This window comes from Oscarella lobularis, chromosome 17 (genome assembly GCF_947507565.1).
Source record: "Oscarella lobularis chromosome 17, ooOscLobu1.1, whole genome shotgun sequence".
Taxonomy (NCBI): domain Eukaryota; kingdom Metazoa; phylum Porifera; class Homoscleromorpha; order Homosclerophorida; family Oscarellidae; genus Oscarella; species Oscarella lobularis.
The window spans coordinates 960,334-975,773 of NC_089191.1; the positions used below are offsets into that span (position 1 = coordinate 960,334).

The window sequence follows — 15,440 nt, forward strand, 5'->3', positions numbered from 1 at the left end:
CCAAGGCCTAATCATCCTAGGCGGCCTTCTAACAATCATTATCATTGGTACAGTTGACGTGGGCGGCTCAGCTCGCGTCTTCGAATTGTGTAACAACGGTTCAAGATTGAATTTTTTCAAGTGAGTTTAGAGAAGTTGCATGTCACGTGTTGTGCTTCACACTGCTCTCGCTCAGCTTGAATCCAGATCCGAGAGTGAGACAGACGTTTTGGACAGCCGTCGTCGGCGGAACGTTTTCGACTCTGCCTGTTCTAGCCGTTGGACAGACGTCCGTGCAACGACTCCTAACCGCTAAAACTCTCAAATTGGCGCAGCGGTATACGCGCAGATGTGCCCTGGTTTTGAATTCACTCGATTGAACGCGCTTTAGATCCATGTGGATCACTTTTCCTTCAATGATGACGGCTACAACGCTCAGCTCTTTCACTGGATTGGTTATCTATGCGTACTATAGGCAGATCGATTGCGATCCGGTCACATCAGGTAGAATAAGGAAGAACGACGAGGTAGTACTGTACATATCTTAATTAATTATTTAATTGACGATAATTTTAGATTGTACCTCTATTTATAATGGATACTTTAAGCAAAGCTTACGGCATACCCGGATTGTTTCTTTCGTGCGTTGCAGCCGGAACTTTGAGGTGAGAGATCCGTTTGTCTGTCAATTTTTTAAATTTAACTGCATTCTAAATTTAGTACGATATCTTCGAATTTAAATTCAATGGCCGCTGTAACTCTCGAAGATTACGTCAAACGACTCAAACTGTTTCGCTTGAAGCCGGGGGAGTCGAAGTTGTCCGAGTCGAAGGCGACGCTCGTGTCTCGGTCTCTAGGTGAGCCGTTCGAATTAGCTGATCAAATCATTATCAGATCATCCGCCTAGCCTTCTGCTACGGCGTACTAGTGATAGCGCTCTCCTTCGGTTTCTCCTTTCTCTCCAATACACATCTAATAGATGTAAGGTGCAGAGGGGAGTCGTAGCTTTAATATATATATATATATATATATATATATAGCGCTTATTTATCCTCGAATTGATAGGCTGCCCTAAGTGTTTTCGGTGCCACGGGGGGACCGCTTCTCGGCATATTTACCCTAGGCATGCTAAGCAGAAGAGCCAATCGACAAGTAATTGTCTCCTAATTTTGATTTTCGCGGGTCTGGACACTTTTCTTTTCGCAGGGAGGTCTGATTGGTTTTCTTTTTGGCGCTCTTTTTGCGTGTACGATCTGCATTGGAGCGCAGATTCAGCCGAATCCTCGTTCCACTAAACTTTTTCATAATTTCACAGACAGATGCAATTTTACATTGCCCGCGTCAAATTCTACTTCCGCTTCTACGAATTCGTAAGCGATTCATCGATATTTCTTTCACGGAAAACAACTTTTGACTTTCTTTTAGGAGTAATTTTTTGTTTAGTTTGTCGTACATGTGGTACGGATTGATCGGTTTCACGTTGACGTTTGCCTTCGGCTGGGCGACGAGTCTCCTATGGAAATCGGATCGCGTCGTGGAAAAACGTCTTCTGGCCTTTCAAGGCAAGCGGTCGAAAAAGGAAAATTACGATGAAATTGAGGTGAGCGTCGGTCTTACCGTAGCAATGCCGAAAAGAGGGCCCCCCCAAAATCCTAAGCCAAAGAGACACTGCTTTCTTTTGTTTTTTAACCTATCTGAGACGTCTTCCTTGCTACCGGTTAGGCTGACAGTCTTCTTGGTACCGTTATAGGAAGAGAGCGACGTTTTGACGGAAGATACGGCGGACAGCGAACGGGAACCGGTCTTGCCTGCCACTAATGACTACGCTGAAGAATCGGAATTATGAGAACTCCCCGAAGCACCGCTATATCTATATGTATAATATTTCCAGTCTAAGATCTTGGAGGTATGTGTATGTGCCAGGGTCAGGGCCCGGGTCCCGGGTCGAATACACTCCCAAACCTTTTTAGCATTCCCAGCAACCAATCACGGTGTCGTGGCGTGGTGCGCTCACGTGATACAGATCTTGTGCTCCTTTTCTCCGCCGTAGCAACTGCTGTCTGGACCTAAGTTCTGAGGTCATGCTTCGAACGACCTCAATCTTGGTCACAGTTTGCTGCCTTCTCGGTAACGCTGTCATCTAACCGTCTTATTCAAAGATACATATTCATTTGCTTGCTCGTGTTAAGGTGGCTACGTTCGGCGTGTATCTTCCGTTCCGGGCGCCGTCGCTTGCTCGCAAAGCGATTTCGTGTGCACAAGCGGAGGCTGCGTTGACGGCTCAAAGCGGTGCAACGGAATCATCGATTGCAACGACGAATCGGATGAAAACTGCTGTAAGTATATGTCAATTGTGTTGTAGACCGAGAAGGCTGTTCTGTCTGATACGTTTAGCCGTCTAGAGTCAAGTTTCGCGTGTTTTCTTGCGACGTGTTTCTGTTCACTTTCGTCCCACGCGTTTTATTCGCCTTTCGTGTCTTGTGTGACGCTTTCTGTTTGTCGTGCACACAAGGCGAAAGGCGCTTCTGTGCTTGATTCGCCTTATACGAACGCTACTACTTCATAATTAGCTTAAAAATCGATTGATTATTGATTAAATTTTAACGTGAAGCTTCCCTTGTCTTTTTTAGGCAATCAAAATAGCAACGCCGGAAAAGAATTTGTCTTCGGTTTCCTTCCCAATTACAACAGCGTGCCGAACCTCGTTCTCTTTCTGACAGCGTCCGAAGACCTGAACTACACCATCACATGCCCCGGTGTATTCTTCGCGAAGTCCGGCTTTCTCCACGCCAATGCACTGGTCAGCGAGGTCGTCCCAGGCGCTTCCGTAATGCCGGTGGGTAAAGGAAAAAACGGATTTGTCGTTACAGCCACGGAGGATTTAGTCGTCTACGGTCTCAACCAAGTTCGCTATACGACCGACGCCTTTCTCGCCTTGCCGAGTTACATCCAGCGTTTCGAATACGTCGTCGCTTCGTACGGCGGACGTCCCGGCAGCTCGGTCGGAGTCGTCGCAATTGAAGATTCGACGACGGTAACGTTGTTGCCGTCCGTCACATTGAGCGGCGGCGGCTTCAGCTACTCTTCCGGCCGCAATCACACGATTCAAATGCAACGGCTCGACACGCTCGTTCTCAAAGGAACCGACGTGACCGGCACGCGCGTCTTTTCCGACAAGATTATCACCGTATTCGGCGGACACGATTGCGTCAACGTGCCTAGCTCCAAGACCGCCTGCGATCACATCGTCGAACAGATGCCGCCGGTGACGACGTTGGGAAAACGTTATGCGGTCGCGCCGCTCGCTACGCGAACGGCGGGCGACGTGTATCGCGTCGTTGCGGCGCGCGACGGAACGGACGTTTTCGTGAACGGAAACGCGAATAAGAGAGGCATGTCGGCGGGGACCTATTACGAGTTCGAAGGATCGTCGTCGTCCTATTTGTCGATCGAGATGTCGAAGCCCGCGCTACTCGTTCAGTTCTCCAAAGGCAGTAGCGCCGATCGCGTGCTCTCCGATCCCTTCATGATGATCATTCCGCCTATTGAACAATATCGCTTCAGTTACACTATCAGCACGCCGGCCAGCTCTCCCGTTTCGTTTTCCAGCTACGTAGGAATTATCGTGGATTCGGGAGAAGAATCGGGAATTCGTCTTGACGGCGTCACTCTTCCCTCGCCGACTATTTGGAACGACATTCCCGGTCAGAAACTCAAAGGGACGACTATAAGTATTGTAACCGGTGCTCACACGGTTCAACACGTGTCGCCTATTGTCAAATTCGGTTTAACCGTCTACGGATTTGCTTCGTACGATTCGTACGGATATCCGGGGGGACTTCAGCTTCAGGCCGAGTGCTCAGTGAAACCGTCATCAAGCGGTATGTAAAGCGATCTTGTGCTGTAAAACTAGAGGAGGTGAAGTGTGTAGGAAAATCACACTGTACCACACATAAAGTAGGTAGCCTCATTACCACTCCAAGAACGATCATTTCATTGATCGATAAGGACTGCACCTCGCCTCTTTTAATAGAAAGTGTTTCCCCTCTCCTTATGCAGCATTATGAGATATTTCTAAATGTAATTTTATCATTTTTCTAGACATTAACGAGTGTGCTCCGAACAATGGCAGCGGTCCGTGCCAGCACTTCTGCACAAATACATTCGGCTCGTTTCAATGCTCCTGTCGCGACGGATTTCTCCTCGAACCGGATCTTCGCTCGTGCGGCCGCTCGCTGCTACCGTGCTCGTGCAAGAACAAGGGAATTTGCCGCAAGGGCGGCTTCTGCGAGTGTCGTCCGGGCTGGGGCGGCTACGACTGCTCCGAACCGCAATGCCACCTACAGAATCTCTGCAGCGGACGCGGAAAATGCGTCGCGCCGAACAAGTGTCGCTGCAACGCGGGTTGGACGGGTTTCGCCTGTTCGGTCGACAAATGTCCGCAGTATCGCACCTGTTCGTCGTGCGCCGCCGTTCCCCAGTGCGGCTGGTGCGACTCGAGTCGGCGATGCATGCGCGGCGACGGGAACGGACCGAGAAGTCAGCTCGTCCAATGCGCCGCTTGGTTTCCCTACGCCTGCGTGGCCGTCGTGAGCGGACAAGGAAACTGGCCCATCCTGAGTCGATTTTCGGGGCGAATCAAAATCATAAACTGCGATTGGCCGTGCCGCTTGTTGGCCGGGCGACGTCGCGGTAATTCGGTCAACGTTATCGGTAGCGACGCCTGGTGCAGTCGTCGTCGACGGGCCTGTCTCGACTACTACGGATGCTTTGTTTCGTCGATTGCCGTTCAGTGCTCCTCTTCGGGGAGACGTGCCGTCGCCTGTCGCGTTTTCTCGGAGAGCAGTTGCTCCGCCGGACGACCGCTTGCAAGTCTTCCCGCTTTGCCTTCGCCAACGAAAGCGCCACCTGTTCCTATGACGCCTACTCCGGTATCGATTCCAGGTGCCCTCGGTCCAATAATAATCAACGGTATGATTAATTAATTAATTAATTAATGCAGGGGTTAGAAGAACTTAACTGTAGTATATTAGGTAATGAAGGGCATACAAAATTTAATTTTTTAGCACATCTAACTATTCCTAATTTCTGTTGATTTTTCTGTGCTATAGCAAATCCTGTTTTGACGCCGCTCAATCTGGAGTTTCACATCGTATGCGCGACGGGCGAAGACATGTCGAATTGGGAAGGATACGGATGCTGGTGCGACCAATCGTCGTACGATCATCCTCTCTCCTTGCGACTTCCCGTCGACAATACCGACAAGTGTTGCCACGGTCACAAACTGTGCTACGACAAGGGGCCGGCAAATTGCGACTGTCACTCGAAATCGTACGGAGTTTATTCGCCGACGTGCGCCAGTTGGAAGGAGCAGAAGGGCTACTGCAACGACGTCTATCTTCTCGATAGATCGGACTTGTGTCGTAAGCATTGCTGCGAGTGCGACTACAAGGCGGCTCAGTGTCTCAAGGACAATCTGCCTACCAAACGAGATGACGTGTGGAAGGGCTGGCTCACGCCTAGCAAAGGCCAGTGCACGCCGACGTGCGGCAAAACCTCGCGTTGTCCTTGTGACAAGGGTATAAGCGTATATAATTAAAATTACTCTAATTTAATCTTGTATTTTTTCTAGAGTGTTCCGGTCATGGTGTCATAACTGGATACGGAATTGATTCCTTCTGCCTCTGCTTTCCGGGATGGCAGGGACGATGTTGCGATCAGGTGGACTGCTCGTGCCGAAACAGTCGCGGAAGCGATTGCTCGGGCAACGGCAATTGCAGAGCGGCGAGAAGAGACGGAAACCCGTCTTGCGGGTGCAGAAGAGGATGGAGAGGACGGTGCTGTAATCGAAGGATACCCGTTCGGCGTTCAGGCGATCCTCACATCGTCACAGCCGATGGTACGCACTTTTTTTGTATCCGTACTCTGTACTTCATTGTTTCCTGTAGGAAAGGAATTCGACTACTTTGGAATTGGCGAGTTTTGGGACTGCCGCAGTTTGATTAACGATTTCGCCGCTCAAATTCGATTCTTTGGTCACAAGGGAACGTCGTTCGTTGGAGGCGTGGCACTGAAAACGGGCAACGTCACGACGAGCATATTTACTCTTGACAGCGTCAGCGGGAAAGACAAACTACCCAAAATTAGGTAAGAATAGCTTGTTTCCAAGCATTTCAATATCTACGTCGATTTCTTAAGAATTAACGGCACTTTGGTTTCGACGGATTGGTCAATGTATCCTTCCTCTTTCCAATTATCACCTGACGTTAGACTTTATGTTGAACCAACGCGAGCAAATGGCTCGGTTTCTAACTTGGTCTTCCAATTCACCTCCGGCGCCGTTTACTCGGCCAACGTTCGTTTCTCTACCGCAATCAATAGGCAATACTTGGACACAGAATTCGGCCCAACAGGCGACTATTTGCAGGAGACAGAAGGCCTATGCGGATACATGGACAACGACGAGACCAACGACTTCGTGGGACCAAAGGGTGAAAGCTATCAAAACAGCACGGATTTTGTTGAATCGTGTACGTATTACATAAGACGCCAAGTTGATTATTTTATTATGTCGTTCTTTGTGCGCATAGGGAGGATTGCATCACGCGGCGTTTGGAGTCACGATTGGTCGTGGACTGATTCGAATTTTCACCCCGACGATGCTCTAGGTCCTGAGTACACAAACCCCTTTCATCATCCCGTATATGGTGTGAATCAGTTGTCTGCGAATGTCAGAGCGGTATGTTAGATGATATTATTTCTTACAATATCTCTATATAATTAATCTGCATAATGCAGGTGGCTGAAGCTAAATGCAAAGCTCTCGGAATTAGCGGCATATTGCTTGATAACTGTATATTGGATCACGGGCTCACTGGGGACGACAGCGTTTTGCAGCAACCGGCTTACAACCTGAGTAAGAGCACTGATTAAAAAGATATGCGTTTAAGAAGAACTCTTTTGGCAGAAAATTGTCCGAACGAGTGCTCCAATAGAGGCTACTGCTACAATGGGACGTGCGTTTGCATTGATTTGTGGACTGGGTCGGATTGCAGTGAAGGTACGGTGCTTGATATCCTAATCGGTGTTCTGGGACTTCTATCTTAATTAAAGGTGGCTGCTCGAACTGCCCAATGAACAGTCAATGCCAAAACGGATTCTGCGTATGCAATGTCGGATATTACGGAGAAAATTGCACTAAAGGTTAATCAGTTTGTCGTTTACACGTCAAAGTTGACTGTTTTCTCCATTGCAGCGCTGTGCAACGGTTTGAACAACTGCACGAGTGCTGTGCACGGTGTATGCGTCTCTCCCGACACTTGCAGCTGCAATCCGGGCTACACTGGCGCCGACTGCAGCCAGAAGACTTTCTGCACGCACGATTGCTCGGGAAAAGGAATCTGCCTCGGCAATGAGAAGTGCAGTTGCAACTTCGACTGGGCCGGATCGAAATGTGACGAGGCTTCTTGCGAAAGTTCCCTGTTCTGTTCAGGTAATCCAATCGTAGGGACAGTATCATTTTTAAAAGGTATAGGCACCCCTGCCGCCCCGAATAAGCGTAATTAATTAAGGAGAAGCAATAGCCATGTGCTGCGTTTGAGTATGAGTAACTGATTGCCCGTACTGCCGTCGTTACGTAAGCTCCACGCGCGTAATGCGTTTGCTCAATGTAGTGTGACAGGGCGTGGCATAAGCACGCACACAAGTTTCATTGTCGTCGTTTTCGCGTTCGTCGACCGATTTGCCATGTATTCGTGTTTTCAAAACGCGCAAATTGTTATCTAAAGTCTACTGGCAGTGTTTTACGTTTAAACGACGCACTTTTTGGTTGCGCATAGACGCAGTCAAGTGACCCCGCTACCGGTGGATCTATATGTACTCAAATTGTACGGGTACTATCCGAGGAGGCGGGGGTCGTGACTGGTTAGGATGAAGGGACCTGGGCTAGCTCTCACTGAAGTGTTGGGCATCTATGGTCCGATGGTTCCTTGACACGGGCCACCATGCCCTCCTAGCTAGGAATTGCAACGAGCCCTACCTCTCAGACGGCACTCTGATAACGGGTTGGACCTCCATGTATCAAGTGTCTATATTTTTCGTTCTTTTAATTAATAACGTCTACTATACTATATATACGAAATGGGGCGCTTTTTTGAACGACGCGTCTGTTTGCTGCGCAAAGGGGCCTCAGTTCAAAATGCAACTAACATGGCTAGATAAATTGGACTATTGGAACAGTTGCTGTAGCTAGAAGGCAAAGCTACGTAAAAATTTATGTGTTACATGCGTTGATCAATGTGGCGTTGACAGGGCGTGGCATACGCACGTAGCACACGTTTCTTGTCCGTCGTTTCGCGTTCTTAGACCGATTTGCGACAAAAATCGTGTTTGCAATCTGCGCGAAATATTATTTGCGGTCGATTGGCGGCGTTTTCGGTTCGAACGTCGCACTTTTTGGTCGCGTATAGACGCAATGAATAACCTTGTACCGGGTGCTCTATATCAACCCAAGCTGTACATATATCAAAACAGGAGACAGGGGTCGTAACAGGTTAGGATAAAGGGATCTAGGCTAGCTCTCCTCTATGTTGGGCACCTATGGTCTGATGGTCCTTTGACAAAGGTGATTGTCACGCCTTCCTGCCATGACTAATGAGCTCTACTCCTTAAGAAGGCACTCTGATACCGGGTTAAACCTTCATGGTTTGTGTCAGGTGTCATATATTTTACTTTTAAAAAGATTCCCGCGAACGAAAGGGGGTCCCAGCTTAGAGAGCAGACTAGCTTTGTCTTCTCTTCTATATACGGTTCTAAAGAAGACCGATCTTAATCTAAATGTTCTTCGCAATGCCATTTATATAGTATTTGAATTGGAGAGAATAACCAATCTTTTTGTAAGAGGGCAAATAGACGCTTAGTGACTCTTTGTTTCTTAGGAAATGGCATGTGTTTGTCTAACGGAACATGTGCCTGCGTGTCAGGATGGCAGGGATCTGCGTGTGATCAACTCTCCTGCAGCGACTTGAACGATTGCAATGGAAACGGCGACTGCATCGGAGATAACCTCTGCAGTTGTTATACTGGTTACACGGGCGCCGACTGCAGTCTCACGACAATCTGTCCGGCCGTTGCTAACTGCAGCGAAAATGGAATTTGCTTGGACAATGCGACGTGTCTCTGCTTCTCCGGCTATTACGGCGATAACTGCGAAAAATTCGAGTGCACTAAAGGGTGCTCGGGACGAGGAACTTGTGAGGCTCCTGAAATATGTTCGTGCGTTCTCGGATGGACTGGGTCTGATTGCTCAACCCCGTCTTGCGAGCAGCTTCACTACTGTTCAGGTGAGACGAAATTAGACAGGACAAACATTGATTTCATATAATGATTTCTTTTATAGGACATGGTCGATGTGCCGGCGTGAATTTATGCGTCTGTGACGAAAATTGGATCGGTGCTCTTTGCAACACGTTCACGTGCAGTTCCAGCAATCGTTCGGGTAATTGCTCTCTTCACGGTAACTGCTCTGCACCCGGTCAGTGTTCTTGTTCGTCGAATTACTGCGGAGACGATTGCGAGCACAGCGGTAAGTTTATTTATCATGTACACGTATGCTCAACTTAATTAATTTTCAGTCATTGATGAATGCAAACGGCTGAATCCTTGCAATCACACGTGTACGGACACGTGCGAGTCGTACATTTGCTCCTGTCTTGATGGGTATCAGCTGGAAGACGACGACGTGACGTGCACAGGTTAGCTTGAGCAGTCAGCAACCTTCTACTTAGCTACAACAACCTTCTTAGATATAAACGAATGCAATAATACTGCCTTTTCGTTCCGGCTAAACAATTGCGATCAGCTGTGCACAAATACCCCGGGCTCCTATGTTTGCAGCTGTGAAAACGGCTATTACTTGGGCAAAGACAAAGGATCTTGTTTCGGTACGTTCGCACTGCACAGTTGTCATACACTACATACTCTCTTTTATGCAGACGTTGATGAGTGCTCAACCGGTGTTCACAAGTGCGAGCAGCTGTGCAATAATACAGTTGGGTCGTACACTTGTTCGTGCCGTTCCGGCTTCGTTTCCAACAAAGACGGTGTTTCGTGTGACGGTAGAAAATCCATCTGAAATTTTTTTGTTACCTAATTACTCCGCTTCTTAGACGTCAACGAGTGCAGCTTAGACATCGACGGCTGCGACGAAATCTGCACTAACAGCATCGGTTCCTACGTCTGCAGTTGTGATCCTGATCGCTTGTTGGGAGTCGATAGGAAATCATGCGAAGGTATTTAGTTTATATGATGTAATATTAACCTGTTCCTCAACTTCCTTTATTATAGATCCTCCAACTGCCAGCATGGCTAGCCTTTCACTTGGTCTAGTAAACGTAACCATCGTAAACACGACTGAAAACACCGTACGTTTTTGGCAAATCATTTCCTAAAATTTATTTCTAATTGTAATTGTAGTTGTCGATGATTGAAAACGTTTTCTCGCCCCTTGTCCAAAACGCCGTTAAGAACTACTGCGTCGAAGAAGAAGGAAACGACAATCCATGCAATATTATAAGGTACTAAAAATCTTTAGAGAAACAGCACTCCTATAATCAATAATGTTATGTATGTAGCGATGCAGAAGTGAAATTTTTCTACCATATGTACGCCTACATGACGGTATACAACGGCAGCGGATTGATGATCTCTTTATATGCATCAGTCTACAACGTGCAAACACGTCAAGTGCAGGTTGTACCAGCGACCCCACTAGCCCTTGCACTTCAAAGGAGCCTACCCAAATTCAAAGAAGCAAAGTTTGACGTCGTCGATATTACGGTTGGCTACCCAATGGCCACCACCGCGTCCGCCGATAGTTCTAGTCCGAGTGCCGAAACTACAGTTCAAGTCGTCGATGTTCCTGATGATGGTGAACTAAGTCAGTCAACACGTGTTACAATCATCGTCGTAGCAACGGTTGGAGGGACTAGCCTTGTTTTGCTAATTGCAATAACTGTGTTCTTTTTGACTAGAAGGTACATCTAGTGAGCGTCTTTCAAAATGTCTAAGTGTTTCTCTTTTAGCAAATCGTCAAAAAGAACGGGTGTCTTTGAACCTGGTTTTGAGCACACCGGCCACAAGGAAGGCATGGCGGTATCCAATCCGGTCTATGGTGACGATCCAGAGGATCACGCTCTGTATGCAAATGCGGATGGAAAGGATGAGTATGTGGGAAAGGCTGAGTATGATAATGTGTATGATAACCTTGATTATGAAAATGCTTGAAGAACTGGGTTACTCTTATTTTGTCATTTTTTTGTACGCTTTATTCTTTTGTTCTTTCAGTTGCTTCGTGCAGCACGGATAATTCTGTTTGGCCTTACAGCATTATAATATCAAACGTTCCTGATTGAATGGAAGTACACAGCCACGATGTATGTGACCGCGAGCATGCGCTGCTGACGCATTCCTGGCTAGTTCTGGTCTGGCGAGTTCTAGAAGAGATAAGCAAAGGTAAGAAACGGACGCCGCTTTTTGCAGACGTAAATGGCGTAGTTCTAGTGTGCCCTTTTTCGGAATGATGCTGGATCGGCTAAACCCGGGGAGCGTCATTCCGTGTCGTATCTCACGTGAGCAACTGACCTTATAAGGCCTCTCAAGAAGACAGTGAGTCAAACCTGAACAATGAAACTTCTGTTCTTCTTCTTAGTTGGCTTTTTTCTAACCGACGTGTCTTCTCAGGTTATCAGCACGAACTCGATCTTTTGAAACTGTTAGTCATTTTTCTTTGCAGACATCCAATCCTGCGTGTGATCACAAACACATCGTCGGACCTCAAGGGCTACCGGGACCCGTAGGTCCTCAAGGTTTGCCTGGTACTATTGGTTCACGTGGACCGCCTGGTCCACCCGGAGGAGCAGTGCGTCAAGTTGTCCGTCTAGCAAGAGAGTTTGTGAATAATCTTGTTTGGTAGGGTCCTGTTGGAGAGAGAGGGCTAGTGGGAGCTCGGGGAATCAAAGGTGACAAAGGAGACGGAGGGAATACCGGTCGACAGGTACTACTAGTAGAATAATTGGGAAACAATTTTGCAGCCACGTAAGAGGTTTTTTGCTAAAAGGGTACAACCGGAAAGGCTGGTGCCAAAGGAGAGAAGGGGAATCGAGGTTTTCCTGGCGTTACGGGACTTGAGGGTTCCAAGGGTGACAGGGGACACATTGGGCATCAAGGTCATAAAGGACAGGTGATGCTCTATTAGAAACGGATGAATAAATGTTGTTACATTATTTGTGTTAGAAAGGTGAAAAAGGCATCCAAGGTCTTCCTGGCGTAATGTCAATTGAGTTATTGCTACAGCAACTTGAAGATCTAGGAAGTATGGTTTTGAGCTTTAACTTCTTATTTCAATGTAAATGTGTTTACAATATTAGTAATTGGCTGTGATTGCTCTTGTCTACATAAACGGTCTCCTCATCTTTCAAGTGGCGTTTTTACAATTTTCTTTGAGGAAATTGGCCTAATTCCTGTCTATTGTGACATGGAGACCGACGGCGGAGGATGGACAGTCTTTCAAAGACGAAAGGACGGATCAGTCGATTTTAATCGTGGATGGAATGACTATGAAAGAGGATTTGGCGAGCTCAGTGTTGACTATTGGCTTGGCTTGGCTCGCCTTTATCAGCTCTTGGAGCTCAATGGAGCAAATGAATTAAGAATTGATTTGAAAGATGCCTCCTCAAGGAACAGTGCATATGCCAAGTACAGCAGCTTTAGTGTGGGAAATTCTAGTTCCAAGTACAGGCTGCGCGTTAGTGGTTACAGTGGTACAGCCGGGGATGCAATTGCAGCGTCTGGAGATCCACGTACAAACGCAAATGGAATGAATTTCTCTACAAAAGATCAAGACAACGACGAGAGTCGTACTAATTGTGCTTCTTCTTGGAAAGGTGGATGGTGGTTTAAGGATTGTCAGCGTTCATTTCTGAATTCTATGAAGAGTCGTTGGTACAACTGGAAACTGTCGTCAGCTATGTTTTCTGAAATGAAATTCCGAAAAGTTTGAATTGCATTGTAAGAAATGAAACGAAGTATTTGTTAAAGTTTGATATCATTACTGTATGTACGTGTTATTCATTGAGCACGTGTTGATTCAAGATCACTAGCGTCATTGCATGGGGATGCAGATACAATACATATATTGACGTACGGCTAACATAGATCACCGTGGATAGATGTTGAGGTATTCGTAGAAAATCTTAGAGCTGCTACATAGTACCTCTCGAGCGAATCCGAAGTGAATCCGGGAGACTGACGATATACAGCCAAATGGTGGGTGCTCTCTCCCCTGATTCAAATTTGGTCACTTTCTTTTCTGTTTAGTATAGCACTATCTTTAAAGAAGAACAAGGTTAGTTTATCCCGATTAGTGGGACCCCTTTCGAGGAACAACTTCTCGTACAGCGCACGACGACAGCATTTGGGCCGTTGCGTGGGGTCGAAGCGAGAAAGACGGCACTGAAATCATAGTCACAGGGTCCGTGGACGACCTGGTTCGATCCTGGATATGGTAAGAAAGGAATCGAATCGTTCGTTAGACATAGCATGCTCAATAGAAGAGATGAGGCCGTTAGATAGTCGAAACTAGACAAGCAGTAGCAATAGATGCCTAAACTTAGAAGATGAGGAAAGGTCTTCAAAGAGAAAAGATATAGTCGACATCCTTTTTATTCTTATAGGAACGGTAAAGAAGATACCCTAAGTCACAAGTGGAATCTCGAAGGTCACCATCTGGGTGTCATATCTGTAGACATTGACCATCGCGGAGCAGGTGCACTACACTCCCTAAGCAGAAATTCCACGTGTACTTCTTCCCTTTGTCCCTAGTGGCGGCTTCGAGTGCTCTCGATAGCCACATAAGACTTTGGGATCTCGAAACTGGCAAGCAAATAAAAAGCATCGAAGGCGTTCCAGGCATTATTTTAATGAATCAGAGCTGTATCTCTTATAGACTGTATTTTTCTTATAGTTGATACGTGGACGGTGCGATTTTCGCCGGACGGTCACTATCTCGCGTCGGGAAGTCACACGGGTCAAGTGAACATCTTCGGCGTGGAGAGCGGGAAAAAGGAAAGCGCTCTCGACACGCGAGGAAAATTCATTCTAAGCATAGCCTTTGTAAGGAAGAAACGCGAATTGGTCATATATACATATAAACATATATTCATTAGAGTGCAGATGGAAAGCAATTAGCTACAGGTGCAACGGACGGAATAGTGAATCTCTTTGACATAACCACGGGAAAGTTGCTGCACACATTGGAAGGTAATATACTTTTAGTTGACTATTTATTTATTTTTTCAACGTTGATTTAATCAAGGTCATGCTATGCCTATAAGATCTCTGACGTTCTCGCCGGACTCCCAGCTGCTTGCAACGGCATCAGATGATGGCCACATCAAAATATATGACGCGTAAGGGGGCTATTATTAGGTCATGGTCATGGCAATAATCACATGACCATTATAATATCTGATTGGCGATTTTTTATGAAGGCAACATGCGAATCTTGGGGCGACTATATCTGCTCACAAGTCGTGGGTTCTTTCCGTTGATTTTTCGCCCGACAATAAACACTTCGTTTCAAGGTGTGATAGGATTCGTTATTTTTTTCTTGAGTGGTTCAGATTTTTGTGTAGTTCGAGTGATAAAACGGTAAAGATTTGGGATTCAGGAACGCGTCAGTGCGTTCACACGTTCACCGAGCACACAGATCAGGTATGGCAGGTGACCTACAATGAACCTGGATCAAAAATTGCGTCCGTGTCTGATGATAAGTCTCTTATTGTATACGACTGTCCTATTTAAATCAGTAAGTTTTTTGGATGGCTGCGTGCTGGCTATGATTTTAATTGATTCAGAAGTTGGCATAGTCACGCTTAATTAAGCTAAAGATGCAGCCTTAGCTGATCATATGCATAAAAGTAGATTGATGACTGCACTTATCAGATGTGAGACCCTAGTCTAAGTCGAAACTAAAAAAACCGCAAGTGGTGAATTCCCTTTCTTTCTGACCTCCTGTTTCGATCCCACCAGTCAGTGTCTTCGTGACGTTTTCGATGGAAGCTATACATCAGCTCGTTGCCTACTGTTTTATAATAAAGCTAGCCGTACTGCCTCTTTGCGCGGACGCTTTTCGCGGAAACGTGTCCCTGCCATGCTACAAGGACTTGTGCTTCAAATTGTGCGGTGAGATAATTCCTTCACTACTGAATTTGATAGTGCCACACTACGCACTACGTACTGTATAGCTGATGGGAGCGACAAGTTCGATTACATTATATTTAAAGGAACGTGGCCAATTAGCTCAAATGAAAAAGTTCTCAAAGCAGAATTCACGATGGGATTGCGTAAATTTCACGTAGCCGCACGCTACGACACCCGCTAACCCGGTAACGGCAATTGGGCAG

At 46.7% G+C, this 15,440-nt stretch overlaps 4 protein-coding genes across 4 annotated transcripts; all 4 read left to right on the forward strand.

Moving 5' to 3' along the window:
- The first annotated feature begins 6 nt into the window (after nucleotides 1-6).
- On the forward strand, nucleotides 7-2,070 carry LOC136197528 (putative sodium-dependent multivitamin transporter). The gene is made up of 11 exons (XM_065987311.1): nucleotides 7-120; nucleotides 176-316; nucleotides 371-506; nucleotides 556-644; nucleotides 700-836; nucleotides 887-960; nucleotides 1,045-1,131; nucleotides 1,186-1,349; nucleotides 1,405-1,579; nucleotides 1,730-1,885; nucleotides 1,950-2,070. Exons 3-10 carry the CDS (start codon nucleotides 375-377, stop codon nucleotides 1,823-1,825), a joined length of 954 nt encoding a protein of 317 aa, XP_065843383.1. The 5' UTR covers nucleotides 7-120; nucleotides 176-316; nucleotides 371-374; the 3' UTR covers nucleotides 1,826-1,885; nucleotides 1,950-2,070.
- On the forward strand, nucleotides 1,957-11,396 carry LOC136197525 (fibrillin-1-like). The gene is made up of 23 exons (XM_065987308.1): nucleotides 1,957-2,106; nucleotides 2,169-2,315; nucleotides 2,610-3,860; nucleotides 4,081-4,950; nucleotides 5,091-5,558; nucleotides 5,612-5,878; nucleotides 5,928-6,126; nucleotides 6,178-6,509; nucleotides 6,570-6,718; nucleotides 6,778-6,895; nucleotides 6,947-7,039; nucleotides 7,093-7,182; nucleotides 7,235-7,471; nucleotides 8,916-9,320; nucleotides 9,377-9,562; nucleotides 9,612-9,731; nucleotides 9,783-9,920; nucleotides 9,972-10,094; nucleotides 10,146-10,268; nucleotides 10,324-10,400; nucleotides 10,453-10,553; nucleotides 10,611-11,012; nucleotides 11,061-11,396. Exons 1-23 carry the CDS (start codon nucleotides 2,061-2,063, stop codon nucleotides 11,260-11,262), a joined length of 6,144 nt encoding a protein of 2,047 aa, XP_065843380.1. The 5' UTR covers nucleotides 1,957-2,060; the 3' UTR covers nucleotides 11,263-11,396.
- Nucleotides 11,397-11,469: 73 nt separating this feature from the next.
- On the forward strand, nucleotides 11,470-13,142 carry LOC136197527 (ficolin-1-A-like). Its single transcript, XM_065987310.1, has 8 exons — nucleotides 11,470-11,490; nucleotides 11,539-11,606; nucleotides 11,687-11,718; nucleotides 11,771-11,896; nucleotides 11,951-12,031; nucleotides 12,095-12,217; nucleotides 12,271-12,349; nucleotides 12,405-13,142. Exons 2-8 carry the CDS (start codon nucleotides 11,555-11,557, stop codon nucleotides 13,034-13,036), a joined length of 1,125 nt encoding a protein of 374 aa, XP_065843382.1. The 5' UTR covers nucleotides 11,470-11,490; nucleotides 11,539-11,554; the 3' UTR covers nucleotides 13,037-13,142.
- A 139-nt stretch (nucleotides 13,143-13,281) lies between these two features.
- LOC136197622 (superkiller complex protein 8-like) lies at nucleotides 13,282-14,929 on the forward strand. Its single transcript, XM_065987425.1, has 10 exons — nucleotides 13,282-13,302; nucleotides 13,354-13,381; nucleotides 13,435-13,540; nucleotides 13,710-13,801; nucleotides 13,858-13,944; nucleotides 14,000-14,148; nucleotides 14,202-14,295; nucleotides 14,351-14,444; nucleotides 14,526-14,618; nucleotides 14,670-14,929. The coding sequence occupies exons 1-10, from the start codon at nucleotides 13,300-13,302 to the stop codon at nucleotides 14,836-14,838; spliced, it is 915 nt and encodes a 304-aa protein (XP_065843497.1). The 5' UTR covers nucleotides 13,282-13,299; the 3' UTR covers nucleotides 14,839-14,929.
- Nucleotides 14,930-15,440: the final 511 nt, after the last annotated feature.